The following is a 23,462-nucleotide window of genomic DNA, read 5'->3' on the forward strand; positions in this document are numbered from 1 at the left end:
CCCCTCCTCACCCTATCCGACATCTTAATAAACGCACACACCACCCTCCATTTTAGATTTATACACCATTGGGTTTTAAAAAGTGTTCAGCAGTATTGATCACATTTAGTGATAGCTCTGTAGTTTTGTCTGATATGAAACCAAACACACAAACACAAGGATGATATTTTAGCATTTCGGTGCGCAGTGCCAACGGTTGTTATTCTAGAGGTGGCATGTCCTAAACTTTGTTTTAGTAGTCTGCAAACATAGTATATCGCCTACCGGCACATGTGGTGAAATTGTTCCACTTTGTCGAACATTTCAGATATAACTCGTCATATAACTTACTTTGTTTCCCTTTGTTTCAATGACATCTTATCAGTTTTAACATAAACTGTATAGGTAAGGCTTACCCATCATAGCAAACATGGGGTTCAATCCTTGTTCGCCAGTGATTTTAAAAATTAATAGTTTTGTCATCTCTCACATATGTTTTAATGTATAAACCTTTTTTATGTTTACGAGTTGCGAAATAGGAAAAAGGTAACCTGATAGTCCAGACATATTGTGCAGGTAACTACATCAGAAAAAAAAAACCCATATGAAAATAGTTTAAAACGAATCTTAACTTAGTTAAACATAAACGACATTCTACGTATTTTTGCTAAATTATTTCCGCCATGACTATAAGTCTATGGCGACATATGATATCACTTGCCCCTCATCGCTGTGTGTTCGAAACTTCGCTTGGGATGAAGAATTCTTTCCGCTATAAGTGTTTACTCATTGTTTATATACATAACTTTTAACTTTTTCTGTTCTATATATAAAATAAAAGAGTAGAGAAATCAACGACAACTGACATGTGACTTTATTACACGTGTTACTGATTTGTTTTCGGGTCCTTGGTCTAAAAATCTTGCCATGGGGACGTATTTATAACGATTTTTAGCAGACCTGGTGTAAATTTGTGTGTGCAACTTTGGTTAATTTGCTTAAGATGGTTTAAACCAGACAGAGTTAATTTTCTTGCTCTTAGCGTTCCGTCTCACATTGACTTTTTTTCACGGTAGTAACTGTTGCTACAAATAACTAATGAGTTTTAAAGGTGGATAATCAGATTTTGGCCATGTAACGGATTTGTTCGAAACTTTAGCATCTGATCATTTACACTCATTTATGTTCACTTAACACTTAATACAAATTAGATTTTCACTGGAGGTATTTTTAAAATTTCATTTTCCTATCCTGGTTGCCCAACCAAGATAGTGTTATTTTATCATAAGTATAAATTTGATAAACATACTTTGCCTAAGGAAATGTATAAATATTAGACATATTGTAATATATTTGTAAAATATTTGCATTAAAAATTATGTATTTAGATGGAATTCATTAGAAACGCAAGTTTGAAAAATTATTATTACCTCCCTTTGCCTATCTTGGTTGCGCAACCAAGATAGATTGGAAATAAATGAGTTCAGAAGCTACACAAAGCTTTAAAACTTGCATTTCGGTTCAGATTGTTCAATAGTTGATATGTCTATCAAATGCAAATGTAAAACTAGACATTGTATCGAAATAAAAAGAAATACTCAGCTTTTTATATACATTGTACTTTCATATTAAAGGGGAGTAATTACAAAATTTTATAAAAATAATAAAATATACATTTCAAATAGGAATCTAACTCTATGTAATCGGTCTTTTTGTTCCTTAAATAATTCTCTACCAGAATATACAAAAAGTAAAAAATGTCATTAAATGTTGTTTAAATGTGATTGACCACCTTTAAACATGTAGTATGAAGTACAGAAATGGGATATAAATATAATATGAAGTACAGAAATGGGATATAAATGCATTAACGCAAAATAAAAAATATCACGTATACCTTTCAGAGGCTGACACATAGTGTTGTCTAGAACATGTAAATTGAGTTCTTCAAGAAAAAAAGATATTCTCATACTTATTATGGCCTTATCTAGAAAAGAGCAACACAAGTTTAGAAATGTGACTTCCGTTATTGACGGTGGCCTGTAACGTTCCGAGAAATAAAAACTTTCCTTCATCAAGAATTGCCTCTACTGCTACAGGTTCTAATAAATCAAATTCATAAGAGATTTTTCTTTCTCCAGCAATCTTTACGTTAGCTGAAAAAAAATCAGCTCAAAGATGTTTATATGATGTTACGGATCTTTATTTGAAATAAAAACAGCGTCAGTTAAGTTATATTAGCCAGAATTAACTTTCTACAGTATACGTCTACCTCACCAACATATCACGTGCAGTTTAATTTGTCCTTTCTCTATACATGAAAATTGTTTGCTGTGTCAAGTCAAGTCAAGTCAAGTCAAGTCATTATTTATTTATTGTCTTTAGATAAATATAACATTATAAACATATATGAGCTATGTATAGCTTTTGACCGACATAAATGTACAGCTTTTGACAAGTCAAGTCAAGTCAAGTCAATATTTATTTATTGTCGGTAAAATAAAATAACATTTTAAACATAAGCTTTGTATAGCTTTTGACCAACATAAACTGTGGACCTGAGCATCTGGAAAGGAATAATCAATTTTCATTTCTAAAAGATAAGAGCAAACCAACATTTTTTTGGATAAAACAAATGCACTACTATATAGAATATTATTTAAAGTAGGGGAATGTTAAGAAAAAAATTAGTGGTTTATATCCTAACTAAAGTATTAATCACAAAAACACATTCAAAGACTGCACCGTTCAGTTCATTTCCGGTTGTTTATGTTTTTACGTTTTCCGACAGTTTTGGAAAGAAGTGTCGAAATGTCAATAAATACAGCTCATGCGAACGGCGGTGTTTTAATATTTGCCGGAGAAAGGTTTGTATATGACATAGGATTGTTGACAATATTTGTTTTTCTGAGAAATCACGAAGAATCAAGTTTTTTTCAGCTATTTAAGTATTTTCTGTTTCTATAGGTTTTCAAAAATCGAATGATAGTCATGTGCTAATGATACCAATTGTTCTATTAAGTGAAATACTGCTATAAACAAGCAGAAGTCATTGGTAGAAATTAACTGATTACTGACTGCTAGACACTTTTGCGCTTAATAATTCCACAGACAATTCAATTGGGTGTCTCCCGTCTGCCCCCACCCTAGTCCAACTTAATTGTACACGAGTTGCGATGTGATAATTTTTGCACAGTCAATATCTCTCCTCCACGTACAACATAGGAAGGACCTTTTCTGTGGCGAACCTTCTGTGACGTTTCTACGTGGCGATTTTTAAATTGCATTTTAACTTTAATAACTATTTAAAAACAAAAATATTAGTGAAATTTTAAGATACCTGCATGTCCTGGAAAGAATATCCATTTTTTCCTTCCATTCACTTGATCTTTATTTGAATAAACAAATGGCAAAACACGAGCTTCAATGTCACCGTTTTAAACAATGCACCCTGAAGTTTACACACATTTTCATGGCTCCGCCTTATGTCATGTGATCAATAACGACCAATCGCACTGTCAGCTGTACTGAGTGTAATGGCAGACATGTAAATACAGCCAGGTAGCAAAAATAAAACATATAGTGTTTACATTTTATTAACATGTTTTACTGTTATGTTTAAAACTGTTTTAAATGATTCAGTTTTATTTTCTTTTACGATTTCATTGTTTAAGTTTATTGCCCATGGCTCCAGATAAGATGCATATAAGCGTAAATTACGCTTTGAAATAATGCATATACGCATGTCTGATAATTTTTAAGCTTATAAAAACGTATATGAAATTACAGAAACGCACGTAATGACTTTTTACTAGCGTAAACAAAGTCGCTTTATGTAACAGAGTAAGGCAGGCATTAATTCTCCCACATTGAAATTACACATGCATCGAATGGTACTCAATAAATCTAGGTTAAACTATATTATACACTCAATGCGTAAATCAAATAGTTGGGAATTAATATTGACAGTATGGTAGTGAATTTTAAAGCAATGTTGATTTAAAATATCATCTTCCAGTGCGGAGTAAACAACAAACATGTCTCTTTTTGAGAATGTAAAAGTGAACAAACACACTATGCATTGTTCAAACCACAAAAATAATCCCCAAAACATAGCTAAAATTATATTGAATATTGGATTCAGTAGTGAGTGTGAAGCCAAAGCAAGCCAAGGAAGAAAAAAGAAGCAACAAGCAAATTCGATGAATTGGAATCCCCCGCCGAAAGGGTCAGAGTTGAGGAACGGCAAAAAAATATATCCAGCAAAAAGTTAAGAATGTTACCAAGAAGCAAATAATTTCATTAGTCAAAATCAAATTAAAAGAAAATGAATGGTTTGTTTGGGTGGGGCTGGGGGGGGGGGGGGGTGAGGACACAACAGTTTACATGTTGATTATAAATATTGATAGAAAATGAAAAAGAAAAAAAAAAAAAAAAAATGGTGGGGTAGGGGGGGGGGGACCAAGGTAAGGTGGTGACCAGGTGTAGGTACACAACATCACATGTTTATAATAAATGTTCATGGAAAAGAATGAAAGAAGTTTAATGAAATTCTTCCAATTGGTTGGTTTGTTATGTACAGATCTGTGGATTTTTAAACAATTAAAGGGCAATAACTATATGGAAAATTGACCAATCGAAAAAAACCTTGAAGGGCATCGTCGCAGTATCTTGGTTCATGTCTGTTTCAAGTTTGATGAAATTCTACCTGCTAGTTACTGAGAAATGGCTGCAGACGGACATTTTTCATTAAATCAAGGGCAATAACTCTGACGGAAATTGACCTATCAAAAAAAAAACTTGACGGGCATCAGCACAGTATCTTGGTTCATGTCTACTTCAAATTTGATGAAATTCTACCTGTTAGTTACTGAGAAATAGCTGCAGACGGACATTTTTTATTAAATCAAGGGCAATAACTCTGAGGGAAATTGACCAATCAAAAAAAAAACTTGACGGGCATCATCGCAGTATGTTGGTTCATGTTTATTTCAAGTTTCATGAAATTCTACCAAGTAGTTACTGAGAAATGGCTGCGGACGGACGGACGGACGGACGGACTGACGGACGGACAACGCCATTTCAATACCCCCCTCCCGATTTCATCGGCGGGGGATAAAAACTTAAATTTTAAAATTAATATTGAATTGAAACTGAACTGCAAACAAATTCATGGGTGTTATGTACCCAATAAATATGTTATAAAACTGATTTAGAACTGTTTTTTTTTACTTTCTTAAATTTTTAGGAGTAAAATTACTCCTAGTCAGTTTCAGACTTTACCATTTTACTAATGCACAAAAAATATGATGAGTAAATACACATAGACCAAAAAATTATCTAGAGACCTGATTGCCTGATCATGTTTTTACCTAAATATATTTTCACCACAGAAAAGGTCTTTACTGGTAAAGAGAGGGATTCTGCCCTAACACAAAAATATCTCGGAATCAGTTCTGACATCAAATTATTTGGACTACCCACTCCCCTCCTCTGGCCCTTTCAGCTGTCAGCCAATATCTTCTAGCCTTTTTAAAACAAACTGAGCTCAGGTCTTGATCCTAAAACTTGTTTTGTTACTATTTCAACATGATGTAAGAATTTCTTTGTAATTGTGTTGTTAATGCAATAAAATTATGATTGCCTACTGCAAGATTTTGAGCATGATTTCATCATCCAAGGAATACAAGAATTCATCCAACACTAACAGTATCATTCTGTAGTTATAATAGATGTACTGTCATTAATACTCATTATTAGTCATGCTCTGCAATGGCCGAGTGGTCTTAGACTCTCAGGTTTCTCTGCTTGTCATTTTTCTTATGGCCAGTCATTTTTCTTATGGCCACATAATAAAATATTTTCTTTGAGGTAACATAATGTTCTCAAGTTAAAATAAAAAAGACCATCAACTTGATGTTGACGTGTGCATGTTTATATCAGGACTTTCATGTTATATTATCATTTTTGAATTATGCCCCTCTGTTTTGGACTTAACAACGTTGCAACTACATTTGTCATTTGAACATGTACTCAAATCCTACAGATTCCATACAATATAAATGAAAGTTTGTGTTAATCATAAACATGAAGAGGATTATGCACATATTGTGGACTTTCATGTATGATTGTTTTTTAGCTTGTCTGATATTTAAAAACAAATCTACGAGGTATTGTCATCCTTGGTTAAAAGTTTTGTTTGTTATTAATATTATTATACCAGATTTATATAGCGCCCTTTTCATGATAAACACATTCAAAGGCGCTTTACATAGTACAAACGCAGCCACACAGGGCTCTACTAGTACAGACACAGAGCAATCTGATCAAAGGGACAGAGTGAGATAAAGCCCCCAGAACAGATAGAGAGAAATCCTTTTTTTTAGATACAGGCCTGTGCGGCTAACTTAGCCTAGCTCTTTGCGAATAGACAGTCTGGTTCTTTAACGCAGTGCCGGGTGTATAGCACCGATGCCATGTGTCCTGAACTTCACCTGCAGTTTCCATTCAATCAAATGTATCTTGGGGTATGACATAATCATGAAGTTGGCATGTGAATATTCTTGGGACTTTTATTCCTGGCTATGTTTTCCTGAGTTAAACCCCCTTTTTGGACTTACAGTAATTATGTAACTACTGCATCTGTACTTTGTGTACTCAAATCTTACAATTAATGTTCACTTCAAATGAAACTTGATATGCATTATCAACCTCAAGTGTACATGAGCATTATTATCCGAACTTTTATGTCTGATTTTGCTTAGTTTTTTATGTCTATAAAGAGACTTACATTTTGTATGTTCCACTGTCTGGGTTATGTATGCCTGACAGGAAAATGTAATTATGTGACTTTTGAGTGTACAAAATTTTAGTCTGTTTTGATATACTATGGCAGTGATTTGAGCATTAGATCAGTCATGGAAAAGATGCATCTGTATAAAAATTTTGAACATCTTTTTTTTTTAGCTCACCAGAGCCAAATGCTCATGGTGAGTTTTTGTGACCACTCAATGTCCGTCGTGTGTCGTACGTCGTGCGTCTGTCAACATTTTCTAAAAAAATCTTCTTGAAAACCACTGGACAGAATTACATCGAACTTCACAGGAATGATCCTTGGGTGGTCCCTTTTCAAAATTATTCAAAGAATTGAATTCCATGCAGATCTCTGGTTGCCATGGCAACCGAAAGGAAAAACTTTAAAAATCTTCTTATCCAAAACCGCAAGGTGTAGATATTTGGCATGTGACATAATCTAATGGTCCTCTATGAAAATTGTTCAAATTATGCTCCATGGGTGAAAAGAGGCCCCTCCCCAGGGGTCTCGAGTTTTACATAGACTTATATAGGAAAAAGCTTTAAAAATCTTCTTATCTAAAACCACAAGACCTAGGCCTTTGATATTTGGTATGTAGCATTGCCTTGAGATCCTCTACCAAAATTGTTCAAATTATAACCCTAAGGTGAAAAGAGGCCACGCCCTGGGGGTAGGGGTCTCAACTTTTACAAAGACATATTATAACTCGAAGTTAAATAGGAAAAACTTTAAAAATCTGCTTGCCTGAAACTGCAAGGCCTAGGCTTTTGATATTTGGTGTGTTGCATTGCCTTGTGGTCCTCTACCAAAATTGTTCAAATTATGCCCCTGGGGTGAAAAGAGGCCCTGCCCTGAGGGTCCCACATTTAACAGACTTATATAGGGAAAAAAAATCTTTTTGTCTGAAAGTTCAAGGCCTAGGCCTTTGATATTTGGTATGTAGCATTGCCTAGTGGATGTCTAACAAGCTTGTTCAAATTATTTCCCTGGGGTGAAAAGAGGCCCTGTCCTGGGGGTCACTTGTTATATAAATTATATAGGAATAAATACTTAAAAAATTATCAGATTATATTTCCTAGACCATGCGCGGATCCAGAGCGGGGAACAAGGGGTCTGGACCCCGCCTGGAAAATCCTAAAAATAGGAAAGAAAGAGAAGGAAAGAAAATGTTTTTTTCGAAAAGGCAACATTAGGACTGCATTCAAAGTGTATTTGGCTGCTGCTACATACGACCAAGACATAATTCATATTCATGTTAATTATCTCAAAGAAACAAAGAATTTCACCTTAAAGGAAACTTAATTTTATCATTTTTTCCAAATTTATCAGTAATTGTTGAGCTCATAAAAATGGGAACATAAGGGATATTTGATATAGAAATGCAGTGGGAAAAATGTGTTCTTAAATGCTCCTTAAAAATGCCCCAGAATGCAGGAAATGAAGCGCTGATTTTCAAAATTTTCCGGGGTGGGGGGGGGGGGGGTGGAGACATGCCCCCGCATCCCCCTAACTGTTCTATTTCAGCCTGTTCAAAAAAAAAATTTGACAACCATGTACTGTAAGCGGCTAACATAAAAAAAATCGAATTGTTAAGTAAATAAAGACAGGCAGCGCGCAGGGGGACGGTGACATGTTTGTCATAGTATGGGATCTGTTGGACCCCTCTGAGAAAACTGGCTGGATCAGCACATGTAGACTGTTTAATTATAATTACCTGATGACCCCAAGTGATCAGGGGTCACCTGACTGTGACCTTGACCTACTTTCTTGTAAGCTCATCTGATTTTTTGAAAAAAAATGATGAGTTATTGTCATCACTTGAGCGGTTGTCGGCGTCGGCGTTGCCTGGTTAAGTTTTATGTTTAGGTAAGCTTTTCTCCTAAACTATCAAAGCTATTGCTTTGAAACTTGGAATACTTGTTCACCATCATAAGCTGACCCTGTATAGCAAGAAACATAACTCCATCTTGCTTTTTGCAAGATTTATGGCCCCTTTTGTACTTAGAAAATATCAGATTTCTTGGTTAAGTTTTATGTTTAGGTCAACTTTTCTCCTAAACTATCAAAGCTATTGCTTTGAAACCTGGAATACTTGTTCACCATCATAAGCAGACCCTGTACATCAAGAAACATAACTCCATCTTGCTTTTTGCAAGATTTATTGCCCCTTTTGGACTTAGAAAATCAGTTTTCTTGGTTAAGTTTTATGTTTAGGTCAGCTTTTATCCTAAACTATCAAAGCTATTGCTTTAAAACTTGCAACACTTGTTCACCATCATAAGTTGACCCTGTACAGCAAGAAACGTAACTCCGTCCTGCTTTTTGCAAGATTTATGGCCCCTTTTGGACTTAGAAAATATCAGATTTCTTGGTTAAGTTTTATGTTTAGGTCAACTTTTTCTCTTAAACTATCAAAGCTATTGCTTTGAAACTTGCAACACTTGTTCACCATCATAAGCTGACCCTGTACAGCAAGCAGCATAACTCCATCATGCTTTTTGCAATAATTATTGCCCCTTTTGGACTTAGAAAATCATTTTCTTGGTTGAGTATTATGTTTAAGTCAACTTTTCTCATAAACTATCAAAGCTATTGCTTTAAAACTTGCAACAGTTTTTCACCATCATAAGTGGACACTGTACATCAAGAAACATAACTCTATCCTGCTTTTTGCAAGAATGATGGCCCTTTTTAGACTTAGAAAATCATGGGTAGGACAATATTTCTATTACACAAAAAAAATCAGATGAGCGTCAGCACCCGCAAGGCGGTGCTCTTGTTTTTTAAGATGACATGTACAGTTTTGCACACTGATCTTAAAACTGACTCAGTGACCATGAATATGACCTATTGACTACTTTCTAATAATTTAGCATCAGTTTGCCATTTTAAATATGTGGATCATATTCATCATGACCCTCTTGTTTGTAAGAAAGCAGTGATCAGAAGTTATATGTTATCTTATCACAGAATGGTCATTTATTGACAGTGGCCAAGTGAGTAAGGTTGAAGATTACTTGTCCCTCATTGCTGTGGGTTTGAAACCATGTTTGAGGTATAGAATTCTTCCATGTGAGTGAGCTATCCCTTATGTCTGAAATAATGCTTGGAGGGGTACCTGGGGTCTTCCCCAACCATCAAAAGCTGAAAGTCGCCTCATGACCTACATGTATAATTGCGTCTGTGTGATGTTAAACCCAACTAAAACAAAACAAATGTACCCACATGAGGGAGGGATTTATTTTGTCCTTTTAGATTTATCCTGTCTGTCTATTAGTACACCCGTTTTCAGCTTTACTCCTTAATTAATCACATGTTCAGGTGAGCAACATATGACCACCTGGTCCTCATGTTGAATAGTTTGATGTTTAGGACTGTTAAAGAACTTTGAAGAAATTTTTTCTCTAAACTTTGCGCATTTTGTTTTGTTTCACAGAATACTCCTGTACTGTGATGGAGTGGAAATGGGGTTTGAACCTAACTCTATACCACATTTCAAGGGAAACAAAAATGGAACGGTTTATCTAACTACACACAGGGTAAGTTCTCTTCTACATTTATACTGTCGGAGGTATACATAATTACTCATGTAAAACCATTTCAAGCATATTAACCTTTCCCTACTAAATTTCTAAAATGGACTGGTCCATTATTCAGTTTGGGCAGTTCCACTTATTATTCAAATGGGTGTTCACTGAAAATTTTCTGACTGAATAGGGAACAATGCAGACCATGGTTAGCCTGCACATGGCTTATCTTGGCCTGCACTAGTCGTAACTTTAGGCAAAATCACTTGGTGCCAACAGGCTAAAGGCTAAAACAAATATATAGAGGAATATGAAGGAACTTTTTGAACCTCCTCGAAAACGATAATAGGAAGTTTCAATAGTTTTAATTTAAAGGAAGTTTCACATACTACATGTATATTAACATTAATTTTATGTTGTCTGTATTTTAGGTGCTTTTCACAAACAAGAGTAAGAAAGATATGTTGCAGTCATTTAGTGTGCCATTTCTCCAGATGAGAGAGGTTGAACTGGAACAGCCAGTATTTGGGGCCAATTATATCAAAGGAAAAATGATTGCCGAACAAGGAGGTAAATGATCATCTGTACACACTGTCCTTTGATTGGCTGAGCTGAGTTTGCCACTTACTCCTTCTCAGTTATCTCACAATGTACTGTGTCACCTTTCATACTGCACCTAGTATAAACAAACAAATCTATTTTGTTTATTTGACTAGGAGGAAAACATAAGAAATAAAGGGTTTCAACAAAGATATATAATGTATAATAGAAGTATATTTAAGAAATAATATATCTCTTCCAGTGATTTGTCGTTGAATAAAATCATTGTTTAGAGTTTAGATGTGAAAGAATTATATCATGAGGGTGCAGCCCGAGTGATATAATAATACGCATCTGAACGACAATGATTTTATTTAAGAGCAAATCACTAAATGAGATATATTATTTCAATTCTAACACATTACCAAGGATTTTTAAGTACATCCTTGACGACGTCCGTCAAATATTTGCCTGTTTTTTGTTGGTTTCTTTTTCAACGTGCCGCTATGCCGTTTGACGCTATGACGTAGTAATTGTGACGTCAGAACTGAGTTGTTGTAAAATAACACACAACTTTCAGCCTTCTTTCTTTGATAGGAAAATGAATCAAGTTGTGTTAGAATATATAATATTTGGTGGCAGTTTCCTCAGTTGAGTGTCAAGGCTCATTTTCGGAGGAGATGGTTAAGTTATTAGAGACTGTACCAGAGTTCTTCCCGTACTTTGACTTTTGTACATATAAAAGGATTTATAAGTGCACCCATATTGAGTAAAAACGTAAATAATGGTCTTTATGTCCAGGAATTATTGGATTGAATGAATGACGGTCGATTTTGGTCATAATACTGATAATCCAGAGTACTCTGAAAATGTCATTGTCACAAAATGTTCCAGTTCTTATATTGTAGTCGTGTAGAAAATACATGTAAGGGTGCATTTACACTGCCTAGCTATAGACTCTGCTGTTATAGCAAAATGGTAGAATGTCTGCATTACGTGTGAGAGGTCCTGGGTTCAAGTCCGAGTCAGAGCTTAGATGTATGATTCTGTTACAGCAAATGTTTGAAGGTTATAGGACTGCTCTACTTTTAGGCAACACTATAATGGATCATTGTTTAGCATGAATGTAGAATGAAATGCACCCAAATAGAAAATATCCAATATATATTATGTCGCTTTGAAGTTTCTGCTATACATGTCCAAGAATTGTTACATTTCCTTCATCACAAAATTTTCCTTAATTTATGAAAATATTAAATACTATGCACTTCATGTTAAAATATTATAAATATATCAATTTGTGAGAAATACATGGGCATTTGCATTCATTTCAAAGCTTTTTAACTTCATACCTATGTTTTGAAAAAAATAGGCTCTTATTAATTTAAGTTATAGTTGAAACGTGGGCATTGTTTTAAATTGAGGTATGCATGCTTTGAGGATATGCTTTCTGTTCATCACTGTTTTCCTTACATGCCAGTCCTATTTGGAATCATTTGCATAAAAAGGAACAAAAAAACACTTCCCTTGACTTACAAATATACACTTACTCTGTACTTAGCCAAACGGACCCTCTAAACAGTATATTTTTTGTCTAAACTTTGTCCTTGAAATAGCTTTAGTTGATTAAGAAAACAATACCTTGAAATAGCATTAATTCATGTTAGAAAACAATACCTTGAAATAGCTTTAATTCATGTTAGAAAAAGTATACCTTGAAATAGCTTTAATTCATGTTAGAAAACTATACCTTGAAATAGCTTTAATTCATGTTAGAAAACTTAACTATACCTTGAAATAGCTTTAATTCATGTTAGAAAACTATACCTTGAAATAGCTTTAATTCATGTTAGAGAAAACTATACCTTGAAATAGCTTTAATTCATGTTAGAGAAAACTATACCTTGAAATAGCTTTAATTCATGTTAGAATATATACCTCGAAATAGCTTTAATCCATTTATTGTATAGGTAACTGGACAGGGGATGGAAAATTTAAGATGTGGTTTAAGAGTGGTGGTGCGATAGAGTTTGGACAGGCTATGCTGCGTGCAGGAAAACTAGGTATGTTCAACCATATAGTTATTGATTGAGGAAAGGCACAGCTTTGAATGAGAAAACATAAAGAAAACTGAACATCAGAGTAAGCCTTTTAGCGACTGCTAGGGAGCAAAGTTAAAACCTACTATTTAAATTAGGATTTCCATAACAAGGATTTTCTTTGAGTTCTCTTTATATATAATACAATGTTTTTCATTTTTAGCTCGACTATATGAAGTATATGGAGAGCTATCCTACTCACCCCGGCGTTGGTGTCGGCTTCTTTCCGCGTCCCCACCTTGGTTAAAGTTTTTTTACACTTTCTCTTTTTTCTCCTTATCTTTGTAATTACTTGATGGATTTGCTTTAAACTTAAAATAGTTATTCCTCATCATCACCCACATCATATGGCACAAGGGCCATAACTCTCACACCAATATTTCTTGAATTATCCCCCTTTTTACTTAGAATTTCAGGTTAAAGTTTTGATGCACTTTCACTCTATCTCAGTTATTCCTAAATGGATTTGATTCAAACTGAAAGTAGTTGTTTCACATCATCTCCCACATCGTATGACACAAGGCCCATAATTCTGGTACAAATATTTAATGAATTATCCCCCTTTTACTTAGAATTTCAGGTTAAAGTTTTGATGCACTTTCACTCTATCTCAGTTATTACTAGATGGATTTGATTCAAACTTAAAATAGTTGTTCCACCTTATCACCCACATCATATGACACAAGGTGCATAACTCTGGCACCAATTTTTCATGAATTATGCCCCCTTTTATTTAGAATTTAAGGTTAATTTTGATGCATTTTCACTATATCTCAGTTATTACAAAATGCATTTGATTCAAACTTGAAGTAGTTGTTCCACATCATGACACAAGGTGTATAACTCTTGCACCAATATTTTATGAAATATGCCCCCGTTTTGCTTAGAATTATACTTATATAGTGTTTTGATACACTTTATCTTTACCTTTCTTATTACATAATATTTTTGACACAGACTCAAGCTATTGTGCAATATCTCCATCCACCAGTGGAGTCATTAAACACTCCAGTGACAGCTCCAATGACAGCTCCAGTTTCCTCAGATGTGCCCAGTTTCACTATCCAGCATTGAAATAGTCGTGCGCGCTGTCTCCTGTGACAGCTCATGTATATTCATTCTAAAGAACACTTACGGATGGTAATAGGAGCTTTCTAAATTTTCTAATTATCTTGTTTATCAATTTATGGTCAAAAATATTTTAATCAGTTTTTTTCCTGTGTAAATTTCAGCCATTTTGGACACCAACGAGTTCCAAAATTTCTATTTATTACACACCTACTGATTAAAAACTAGGTTCAAGGACTGTAAGATTGCACTTTTAGGTCCCTCATTCTGTCCGTTAACACTGCCACTGCATCCATAACTTGTTTATCCATCAATGGACTTTAATAATACTTCAGTACTACTTGACAATGTTCCTCATAATGAGATCACATGTCATTCCCAAATACCCAGACAGTGACCTCTAGGTCAAGAGTCAGGGTCACTCTTGGAGGTCAGATTTTAAAGAGGGCTTTTTTTTCCTGTCAAATCAGTCATCCATCCAGGGATGTTAATATTTTGCACAAAATTAAAGTTCCTATAACAAGGCAATGTTTCATGCACAACTTCCAGAGCTATATCTTAAAAGTCATTGTCACTCTGTGATGTCAAAAGTACATAGTATTAACAGGGTCTGTTTCATGTCCTTACCATAACTCCATTAAGGAATTACAATATAACTTAGCATTACTATTTCCCATAATGAGACATTGTGTCATGCACAACATCTAGACCCCTAACTTACAGGGCAAGGTCACACTAAGAGGCCAAATGTCAACAGTTTTCCCCCCTGTCTGCTCCAAAACTCAATCATCCATCAAGGGATTTTAGTGTTACTTGGCACAAATGTTTCTGATATGTGTTGTGCGCAGTTTCCAGACAGTAGCTCAAAGGTCAAGGTCAGACTTTGAGGTAAAAGGTAAACAGTGTCGATTTTGTGTCTGTTGCATAACTATGCCATCCATCAAAGGAATTAAATGTTGTTCAGTTACTTTGACATAACATGTTTTGTTTTCTAGTAAAGGGAAATTACACTTTTTCTGAAGGATATATACTGTTGTGGGTATCTAAGTCCTGATACGGACAAGTTAATATTTTCTTCTGTTGCCTTTTCAGCATCGAGAAACAGACCAGCACAGCCTCCAGCATATACTCCACCCCAGGGACCAATCTACCAAGCCCCACCACCAGCTTACAGTGCTCCACACACAGAATACTACGCATGGGTTCCATATCAAACATTCCCTACTGCTCCACCGCGTAAGATCAAATTATTCAAGTCTTGTCAAGAAATTAAGGTGGTTACAGAGTAGAAACTGCAGTGATTATGCTAGATTTGATCTTACAAAGAACACTGATAGACAGGCTTGGGGTAATCGAATACAGTAATTGTAATCACCTGTAATTGATTACTCAAATACAGGTATTCAAATGTATTTGATTACTCACCTCAGTCTGATTACATGTAATGTAATTTAATCAATTACAGTGAATTTTCTGTCTGTAATTATGATTACTTTTGATTACCCTCTGATTACTGGAGGAATAGTATCACACCGAAGTATAAATATATAAATTTACAATGTAAGCGGTTATCTATTATGCTTGCTTCACTTCATCTGGAGAATATTCCTAATAAGTTCAATGTATTCAAAAACATTTCAGTTCAGTATTATCCCTAAACAACAACAGCAACAACAACATTTTATTCAGCATTAAACACATGAAAGGTGTATATAGCCAATAATGTACGTACATATACAATTGTGAACTTGAAATGATGCATTAACATCATTAAATATATGAGAAAAATTGTTGTTGTTGTTGATTACTTGCGTGCAAGTAATGTAATCAATTACTGATGCAAATTTAGAGTAATCAAATGTAATTGTAATTAGAAAATATCAAAGTAATTGTAATGTAATCAGTTTCTGACACATGTAATCAGCCCCAAGCCTGCTGATAGAACACATATTTCATTCAATGCTTCACAATGATTAAGATTTTCCATATTAATACTAAAGCTCAGTAAGTTACTGTTAGTTAAGGTCAAGAATAATTCAGATAGTTCTAGCTGAGGGCAAGACTAATTCAGATAGCTTGACTAAATGCTAGCTGAGGGAAAGAATAAATCTGATAGATTGACTAACAGCCAGCTGATGGCAAGAATAATTCTGACAGTTTGACCAAACTAGGGAACACTAGGAGCTATACTAACCACCTTAACTGAAAAATGGCATCAAAACCAAATGAATTAAACATCCAAGTTCCAAGCTGTAAGAATATATAGTTTTTATGCCCCCAGCATCTACTGATGTGGGAGGCATATAGTGATTTCCTGTCCGTCCGTCCATTCATCCGAGGTTAACCAAATGGGACCGTTTCGTCTAGCATCAATACCCCTTACTAGAATGACTTGATACTAATGCAGATGTAACCTGTGACCATTCCTCATCTTCAGACATCACCTAACCTCAGTTTGACCTTGACCTCATTTTGGACTTAGGTTGCTTTATATGGGCAATCTCTTGGTTAACCAAATGGGACCGTTTCGTCAAGCATCAATACCCTTACAAGAATGAATTGATACTAATACAGATTTAAACTGTGACCATTCCTCATCTTCAAACATCACCTGACCTCAGTTTGACCTTGAGTTTGACCTCGTTTTGGACTTGGGTGCAAAATCTATCGACAAGGATGCCACTGGGGGCATCAAGCATTTATTGAACGCAGCTCCTTGTTTTGTTTCAATTCGACATCTGTTTGCTATATTTCTAAATATTTCTCCTAATGTTGGCCTCTACATTTGTATTTAAAATCTTGTATAAGTCACACATGCATGTGTTGAGTCTTAATTTTCATATTTTTGTCCACAGCTGAGTATGTATACACAACAGATGCTCCTCCCCCATACCCTGGAGTGGACCCAGCCTATCCTCCCCCACAGGCAATGTCAAATGGGATGTCCTCGGCAGGTAAGAAAAATATTAATACTTGTAAATGTTTTAACAGGAAAAGTCAATTAATGTACAATGAAATTTATTACTTAGCTCTATGATATGAATATTTTGTTTGATACAGAGAAACAGTGACATGTTATTTGAGCAGATAAAGCAGTCAAGACTACCAAGAGTACTTGACCTTTTTGCCGTTTCAGATTTATATAATCTGTACTGTATTAATGGAAAGGTTTTGGTTTAAAAGAAATTTTTATACACATTTTGAAAATTAATTTATGGTTACTACCTTTATCTTAATGTATTCCACTAGTATGTTATTTGGTATTAATTTTTTCAAGCGTTCTCGTGTCTTATTAAGTTCAACACTAACTAAAGGGAAACAGTACAGTATAAAAAGAGTATGCAATTTATTCAGTAGTTGTCTTCCTTAGAATATTCCCATTCATTGACACAGTAAAAAAAACAACGTTAGTCAATGAAGTTATTGAATTGTCTGCATAAAATTTTGAGGTTTCATCCAAAAAGTATTTGGAAATGATATTAATTCATGGTCAACTAGATGTTGAAAAAAATTTAAATTTCCTTTATTCATTTAGATTTCATTTTTTGAACAGTTTAATCCCCTACAAATATTAATGATTTCTCAGTCTCATAAGGATTAATTAGCATTAATAGTATTTTTCAACCATACATGATATTTTGATTCATCAATTGGCATAATATAAAATGAGCCGTGCCATGAGAAAACCAACATAGTGGCTTTGCGACCAGCATGGATCCAGACCAGTCTGCGCATCCGCGCAGTCTGGTCAGGATCCATGCTGTTCGCTTTTAAAGCCTATTGGAATTGGAGAAACTGTTAGCGAACAGCATGGATCCTGACCAGACTGCGTGGATGCGCAGGCTGGTCTGGATCCATGCTGGTCGCAAAGCCACTATGTTGGTTTTCTCATGGCGCGGCTCAAATGTTGGTACATTTGTACTGAATGTACCATCATGGTGTTTAGTTGAACATGTTTTATTCATACTTTGTAAATGTTCGGTTGTAAAATTTGATAAAAACTCCAGCTATCTTACTATGAGAATAAAAACTATATTTGCATGGCACTTCTCAGGAAATTGTTTAGAATGATAGTCTATTTAAGTTTAGAATGTATATATGAGCCTCCAGCCAGAATGGTTAAGGTGGCAGATTTGAATCACTTTCTTCTAACTACTGTGGATTTGAAACCTTGCTTTTGGTATAGAATTATTTCTTGTGAGGAAGTCTGCCATCTGGCTTATGGAAGATTGGAGGTTCTATCCAGGTGCTTCTTGTGACTGAAATAGTGTCTGGAGTGGCAGTTTGAGTCTGTCTCCACCATCAAATGCTGGAAAGTTGCTATATGACCTGATGATGATGATTATACGCCTGAAGGGACGTATTATGTTATGACGCCAGTGTCTGTCTGTTAGTAATTCCGTGTCTGCTCTGTAACTTTTGCACCCCTTGAAGGATTTCAGAGGAACTTGACACAAATGTTCACCACATCGAGACGACATGCAGAGTGCATGTTTTGGATGGCTCACTTCAAGGTCAAGGTCACACTTATGGGTCAAAGGTCATATGACTTTGTTTTGTGTCCGCTCTGTAACTCTTGAACTGCTTGAAGGATTTTAAATAAACTTGGCACAAATGTTCACCACATCGAGTTGACATGTAGAGCACATGTTTCGGATGGCTCGCTTCAAGGTCAAGGTCACACTTTGGGGTCAAAGGTCATACTTTCGGGCGTATATTGCTCCGCAAATGGTGGTATTGTTTTGTTGATGTGATGCTAAATACAACAAAAACAGGGTTGTATATCAGCTTGTCAGAGTTCATATGTAACAGTTGAATTCCACCTATGCCTTTCAGTGCAAGATAATTGTGAACTTCTTTCTGAGCCACCAAAACCATAACAGGGATTTTCATTAATTTTGGCTTTCTTTTGCAAGATATAAAGTAAATGAAGATATTCTGAACTTTTATAACAATCCATTCACAAATAAAATCAAAATAGAATTTTAAAAAAAGAAATGTTTTCAATATTGTCTAAAGTTCTCAGTGGAAAATACCCAATCAAAATTGTTTTTAGACAGTAAATTTAAAACTAATCGAGCTATTTCGAAAATTTAAACTGTTCCTATTATCAGCGTTTTCTAGAATGATGTGTTACTATGTATTATCAGTAAATTGTCTTACATTTAAAGAGATATCAGGGCATGGGGGTGGGGGGTCACTGAATTCTTGAATTTTTACATGTAAAAGCACTACATTTACTTGGAAGAATCATAGGTAATTGTTTCTACCTGTGTGAAAAAAAAGTACAACAAGGCTTTTTATTGAAATTGAAATTTTATTTTATTTTCACTGCAGTTAATGGCATGTTTTGATCATGATCAGGATTCTGTATTTATTTCAGATGCCAAGGCAATGGAGGCTGCAGGCAATGGTTATTACAATCCTGCAAACCCACATAATGTATACACCCCGGCACTATACCCATCTGCGCCGCCATCATATGATGATGTCACAAAGAAAAATCAATGATCTTATTATAAATCAAGGCAACTTTAATACGCGATCCTGATGAAGTCATAAAGAAAAATCAATTATAGACAATTATCATTGCTCTTACTATACATGAATCTGTCATAAAGCAGTTTACAGTCACGACTGTAAGTGTAGCCATTATAAGAAACTCTAAACTTTTGAGACTCGCATTACATTTGAAATGTTGAAAAGGAAATCTTTATAAAGTGATGTGTAAGTATTACAATTATTTTAACCCCAAATATTTCAGATATTCTGTATGCATACTCAGAATTTCTACAAATGATAGAATTATTTGTAGTGTTCAAAAAAGTTTATTCTATCTTAAAATGTCTTATTTTAGAATAAACAAACCATCCTTCTGGGTCTTGAAATATTGAAATAAATACTACTGTTACTGTTGAAAAGTTAAGGGAAATTAACCTTTCTGAAATTTGGGTAAAGTAACTGTTTTACTACCCCTTGTTCTTTAGAAATAAAAGTATAGGTGAAAAATATTAGGGCCTTGGGTGTGGACAAAGCATATGCTGGCATGTTGCCCCTACCACCCACACACACTATCATTGTTGAGGGGTATGGTAATTCCTTCCCCACCTTGCACCAGCATGCTCCTATACATATGATGCTGAATTTTGTAACAGTAGGCAAAATTGGTCTTGGAAACTGTGATATTTACAGTCTTGGGTCGATATTTATTACAGAAAAGTGAAGGAATGTCATTAGGGAAATAATTCTTTTTTCAGACAGGGCTTGTCTTAAACAATTGGACTTTATTTAAGCTGTCTGATTTTAGAAAATGTTTATGGCAGTATACAAAGCATTGTTTTCCCAGGGGGTATTTAGATTAAGCATAGAATGACCTTGATTTTGAAGTTCATTCTCTGTACAGTCTGGAATATTTAATGATATTGTTGTGTTTAACACGGTATTCTTGTAGTATTTATCTTTAGAATACGTCTCTTATCATGTATCTGTATATTCTTTTTCTTGTCATACTTTGCTTGGTGTTTATATCTTCAAGTTATATATGAATCTGTAAAAAAGCAGTTGTTGTGTATTGTTAAATTGTTTTAATATATCATTTTTAATGATGGGATTTATTATTTATTACTTATTTACTTGTTATTAGTCATGTGGATAGGTGATTGTTAAAGATGTAGTGTTTTCAGGCAGTTTCTAATGCTGGCTTATAATGTAGGTACTCTGAAACACCTTACCTCACCTGAATCAAAGGTACAGGGTGAGCTTTTAGTATAAATGGATGGTCCATCATCCATTGTCCACCATTTACATAAACATCTCCACATCTGAAGCTGCTGTTCAGAATTACATTAAACTTGGTCTGTAGCATTCAGGCAAGTTCATCTCTAAAAAATTTCAAATGATTGAACTTGACCCCTTTTAATGGATGTTACAGCAAAAAATATGAACACATTTAAACACTTTCTCGTGAATTTCTTGATGGATCTTCATCAAACTTGGTAAGTAACATTGTTACAAGGTATTCTCCCAAATTTATTCAATTGGGGACCTTCAACTCCTTCTAAGGACTTTTAGAGCTAGAAATAGAAATACTTTTAAACAGCTTCATCTTATGAACCGCTTGATGTATCTTCACCAAAGTTGTTCTGTGGCATCATTATAAAGTCTTTTCCAAAGTTTATTTAAATGGAGACAGGGGCTGCTGGAGCTAAAAACTGAAATACTTTTGAATGACTTTTTAGCTCACCTGAGCATGAAGTGCTCATGGTGAGGTATTGTGATCACACTGTGTCCGGCGTGCGTGCGTGCGTCCTTCGTCAACATTTGTGTTTAAACGACATTTCTCCAAAACCAGTGAATGTATATTGATGAAACTTGGCCAAGATGTTCCTTTGGTGATCCTCTACCAGAGTTGTTCAAACAGTTCTGCTTGGTTGCACATAGGGGCTGCCAGAGCTAAAAATAGAAAAAACTTCAAACAACATCTCCTCCTAAACCGATGGTCCGATTTTGAAATTATTTCACACAAATGGTCCTTATGTCACCCTCTACCAAGATTGTTCAAATTATACCGATTTGTTAGAAAAAACATGGTTGCTGGAGGGCGTGGTCACTTTTCCCTTTATGTATATAGTGGAAACTTTAAAAATCTTCTTGTATGAAACTGCTTGCCCGATTTTAGAATAATTTTACACAAATGGTCCTTGTGTGACCCTCTACCAAGATTGTTCAAATTATTTTGATTCATCAAAAAACATGGCCGCCAGAGGGCGTGGTCGCTTTTCCCTATATGTATATAGTGGAAACTTTAAAAACCTTCTTGTGTGAAACTGCTAGCCCAATTTTAGAATAATTTTGCACAAATGGTCCTTGTGTCAGTCCCACTACCAAGATTGTTCAAATTATTTTGATTCGTCAAAAAACATGGCAGCCAGAGGGCGTGTTCACTTTTCCCTATATGTATAATGTGGAAACTTTAAAAATCTTCTTATTGGAAATTGCAAGCATGATTTTAAAATAATTTTACACAAATGGTTCCTGTGTGACCAAGATTGTTCAAATTATTCCAATTCTTCAAAAAACGTGGCTGCCAGGGGTTGTGGTCACTTTCCATCTCTGAAACAATAATAGCTAGAGCCTTGATATTTGGCATGTGATATCAGATTTGTAATGTCTACAATAATTGTTCAAATTATTGCCCTAGGTTCAAAAGTGTGTGTGACATGTATATAATAGAGGCGAACATAAAAGAAACCTAACTCTATATTTATACAAACACACTTGAAGCCTTGTACACAGGTGAGCGCTTTAGGGTCAATGAACCTCTTGTTTCATCTAGTGTCCTTTGTCAACATTTTTACTTAAACATCTTCTGTTCTGAAACTGCTGATCACAGTTGTCCTCACACAAATTTGTTCAAATGAGGCACTTAACCTGTTTTATGTTTTTGTATTCTAAACACAGATTTATTATTCATGATTCAGTGTGTCATATGTATATTCAAGGTCAAATAGTCAAGGTCAGGTGAGGTAAGCAACTTAGGGCCACCATAGCCCTTTTGTTTGAAATAATACTTGGTTATTTAGAGGACCTACAAATCATTTTCTATGCTTTATTCCATGTGTTTCTGTGACTGAAAAATTGAGGTTCTATCTTTATATAGTGGTACTCGGTGGGATACTTTTGTTTTTGAACCAGTCAAAATCGAAAGTTGTTTTCTGGTATATTTTGAATAAGTCCAAATTGCCATTATATCGTGTTTTAATAAAAAAAGAGCTGTCTTTGAATAAAGAATTACATGTCATACAGTCTTAATCATTTGATTTGAAAAGTGATAATACCAAAAAAAAAAACACTGCTAAACTTAGTTACATATTTGCTGGTTTAATAAGGCGTTTCATTTTAGCAAATTTGTTTTCGCAAGATGTATGTTCTGTTTATATACTATGTCTTACCTGATCAAAAGGAAACTTTAAATGTTTTGTTTTGAATAGTTCACTTTGTTGTTTTTTACTGATTCAAGTTTAAGTAACTGATTGAAGTTGAAGTTGAAGTTTATTTTTAAGATTGAATTACATTGTATCTCATGAACTGTTAACATTTTCATGTATGTTTTGGTTATATTAATGAATAAATGAAATGCAATATTTTGTTCTTTTTTTATTAGACCACAAAATATGCATGTGCATGGTAGTTATACCTATATAGTAATGCACCAAGCATAACGGAATAACTATTTAAGGTATTAAATAGTTCTCTCGCTTAAAAATATATTGTTTATTTCTATGGTGGCATATTTCTGCCAACCACATATCCACTTATCTCGAAATTTTTCGTAAAAATTATCACTTATTCAGTTATTATCTGACAAATGGCAAAACTGCGTGTAATCCACATAAGTATCTTTACAGGACAAAACTGCCTGTTGGTGCCCATTAC

At 34.7% G+C, this 23,462-nt stretch overlaps 1 protein-coding gene across 1 annotated transcript; it reads left to right on the forward strand.

Moving 5' to 3' along the window:
• Nucleotides 1-2,695: 2,695 nt before the first annotated feature.
• LOC123564329 (WW domain-binding protein 2-like) lies at nucleotides 2,696-23,170 on the forward strand. The gene is made up of 7 exons (XM_045357830.2): nucleotides 2,696-2,846; nucleotides 10,230-10,332; nucleotides 10,752-10,890; nucleotides 12,831-12,923; nucleotides 15,120-15,263; nucleotides 16,883-16,981; nucleotides 19,411-23,170. Exons 1-7 carry the CDS (start codon nucleotides 2,749-2,751, stop codon nucleotides 19,536-19,538), a joined length of 804 nt encoding a protein of 267 aa, XP_045213765.2. The 5' UTR covers nucleotides 2,696-2,748; the 3' UTR covers nucleotides 19,539-23,170.
• Nucleotides 23,171-23,462: the final 292 nt, after the last annotated feature.

Source organism: Mercenaria mercenaria, chromosome 2 (genome assembly GCF_021730395.1).
Source record: "Mercenaria mercenaria strain notata chromosome 2, MADL_Memer_1, whole genome shotgun sequence".
In the NCBI taxonomy this organism is placed as follows: Eukaryota; Metazoa; Mollusca; class Bivalvia; order Venerida; family Veneridae; genus Mercenaria; species Mercenaria mercenaria.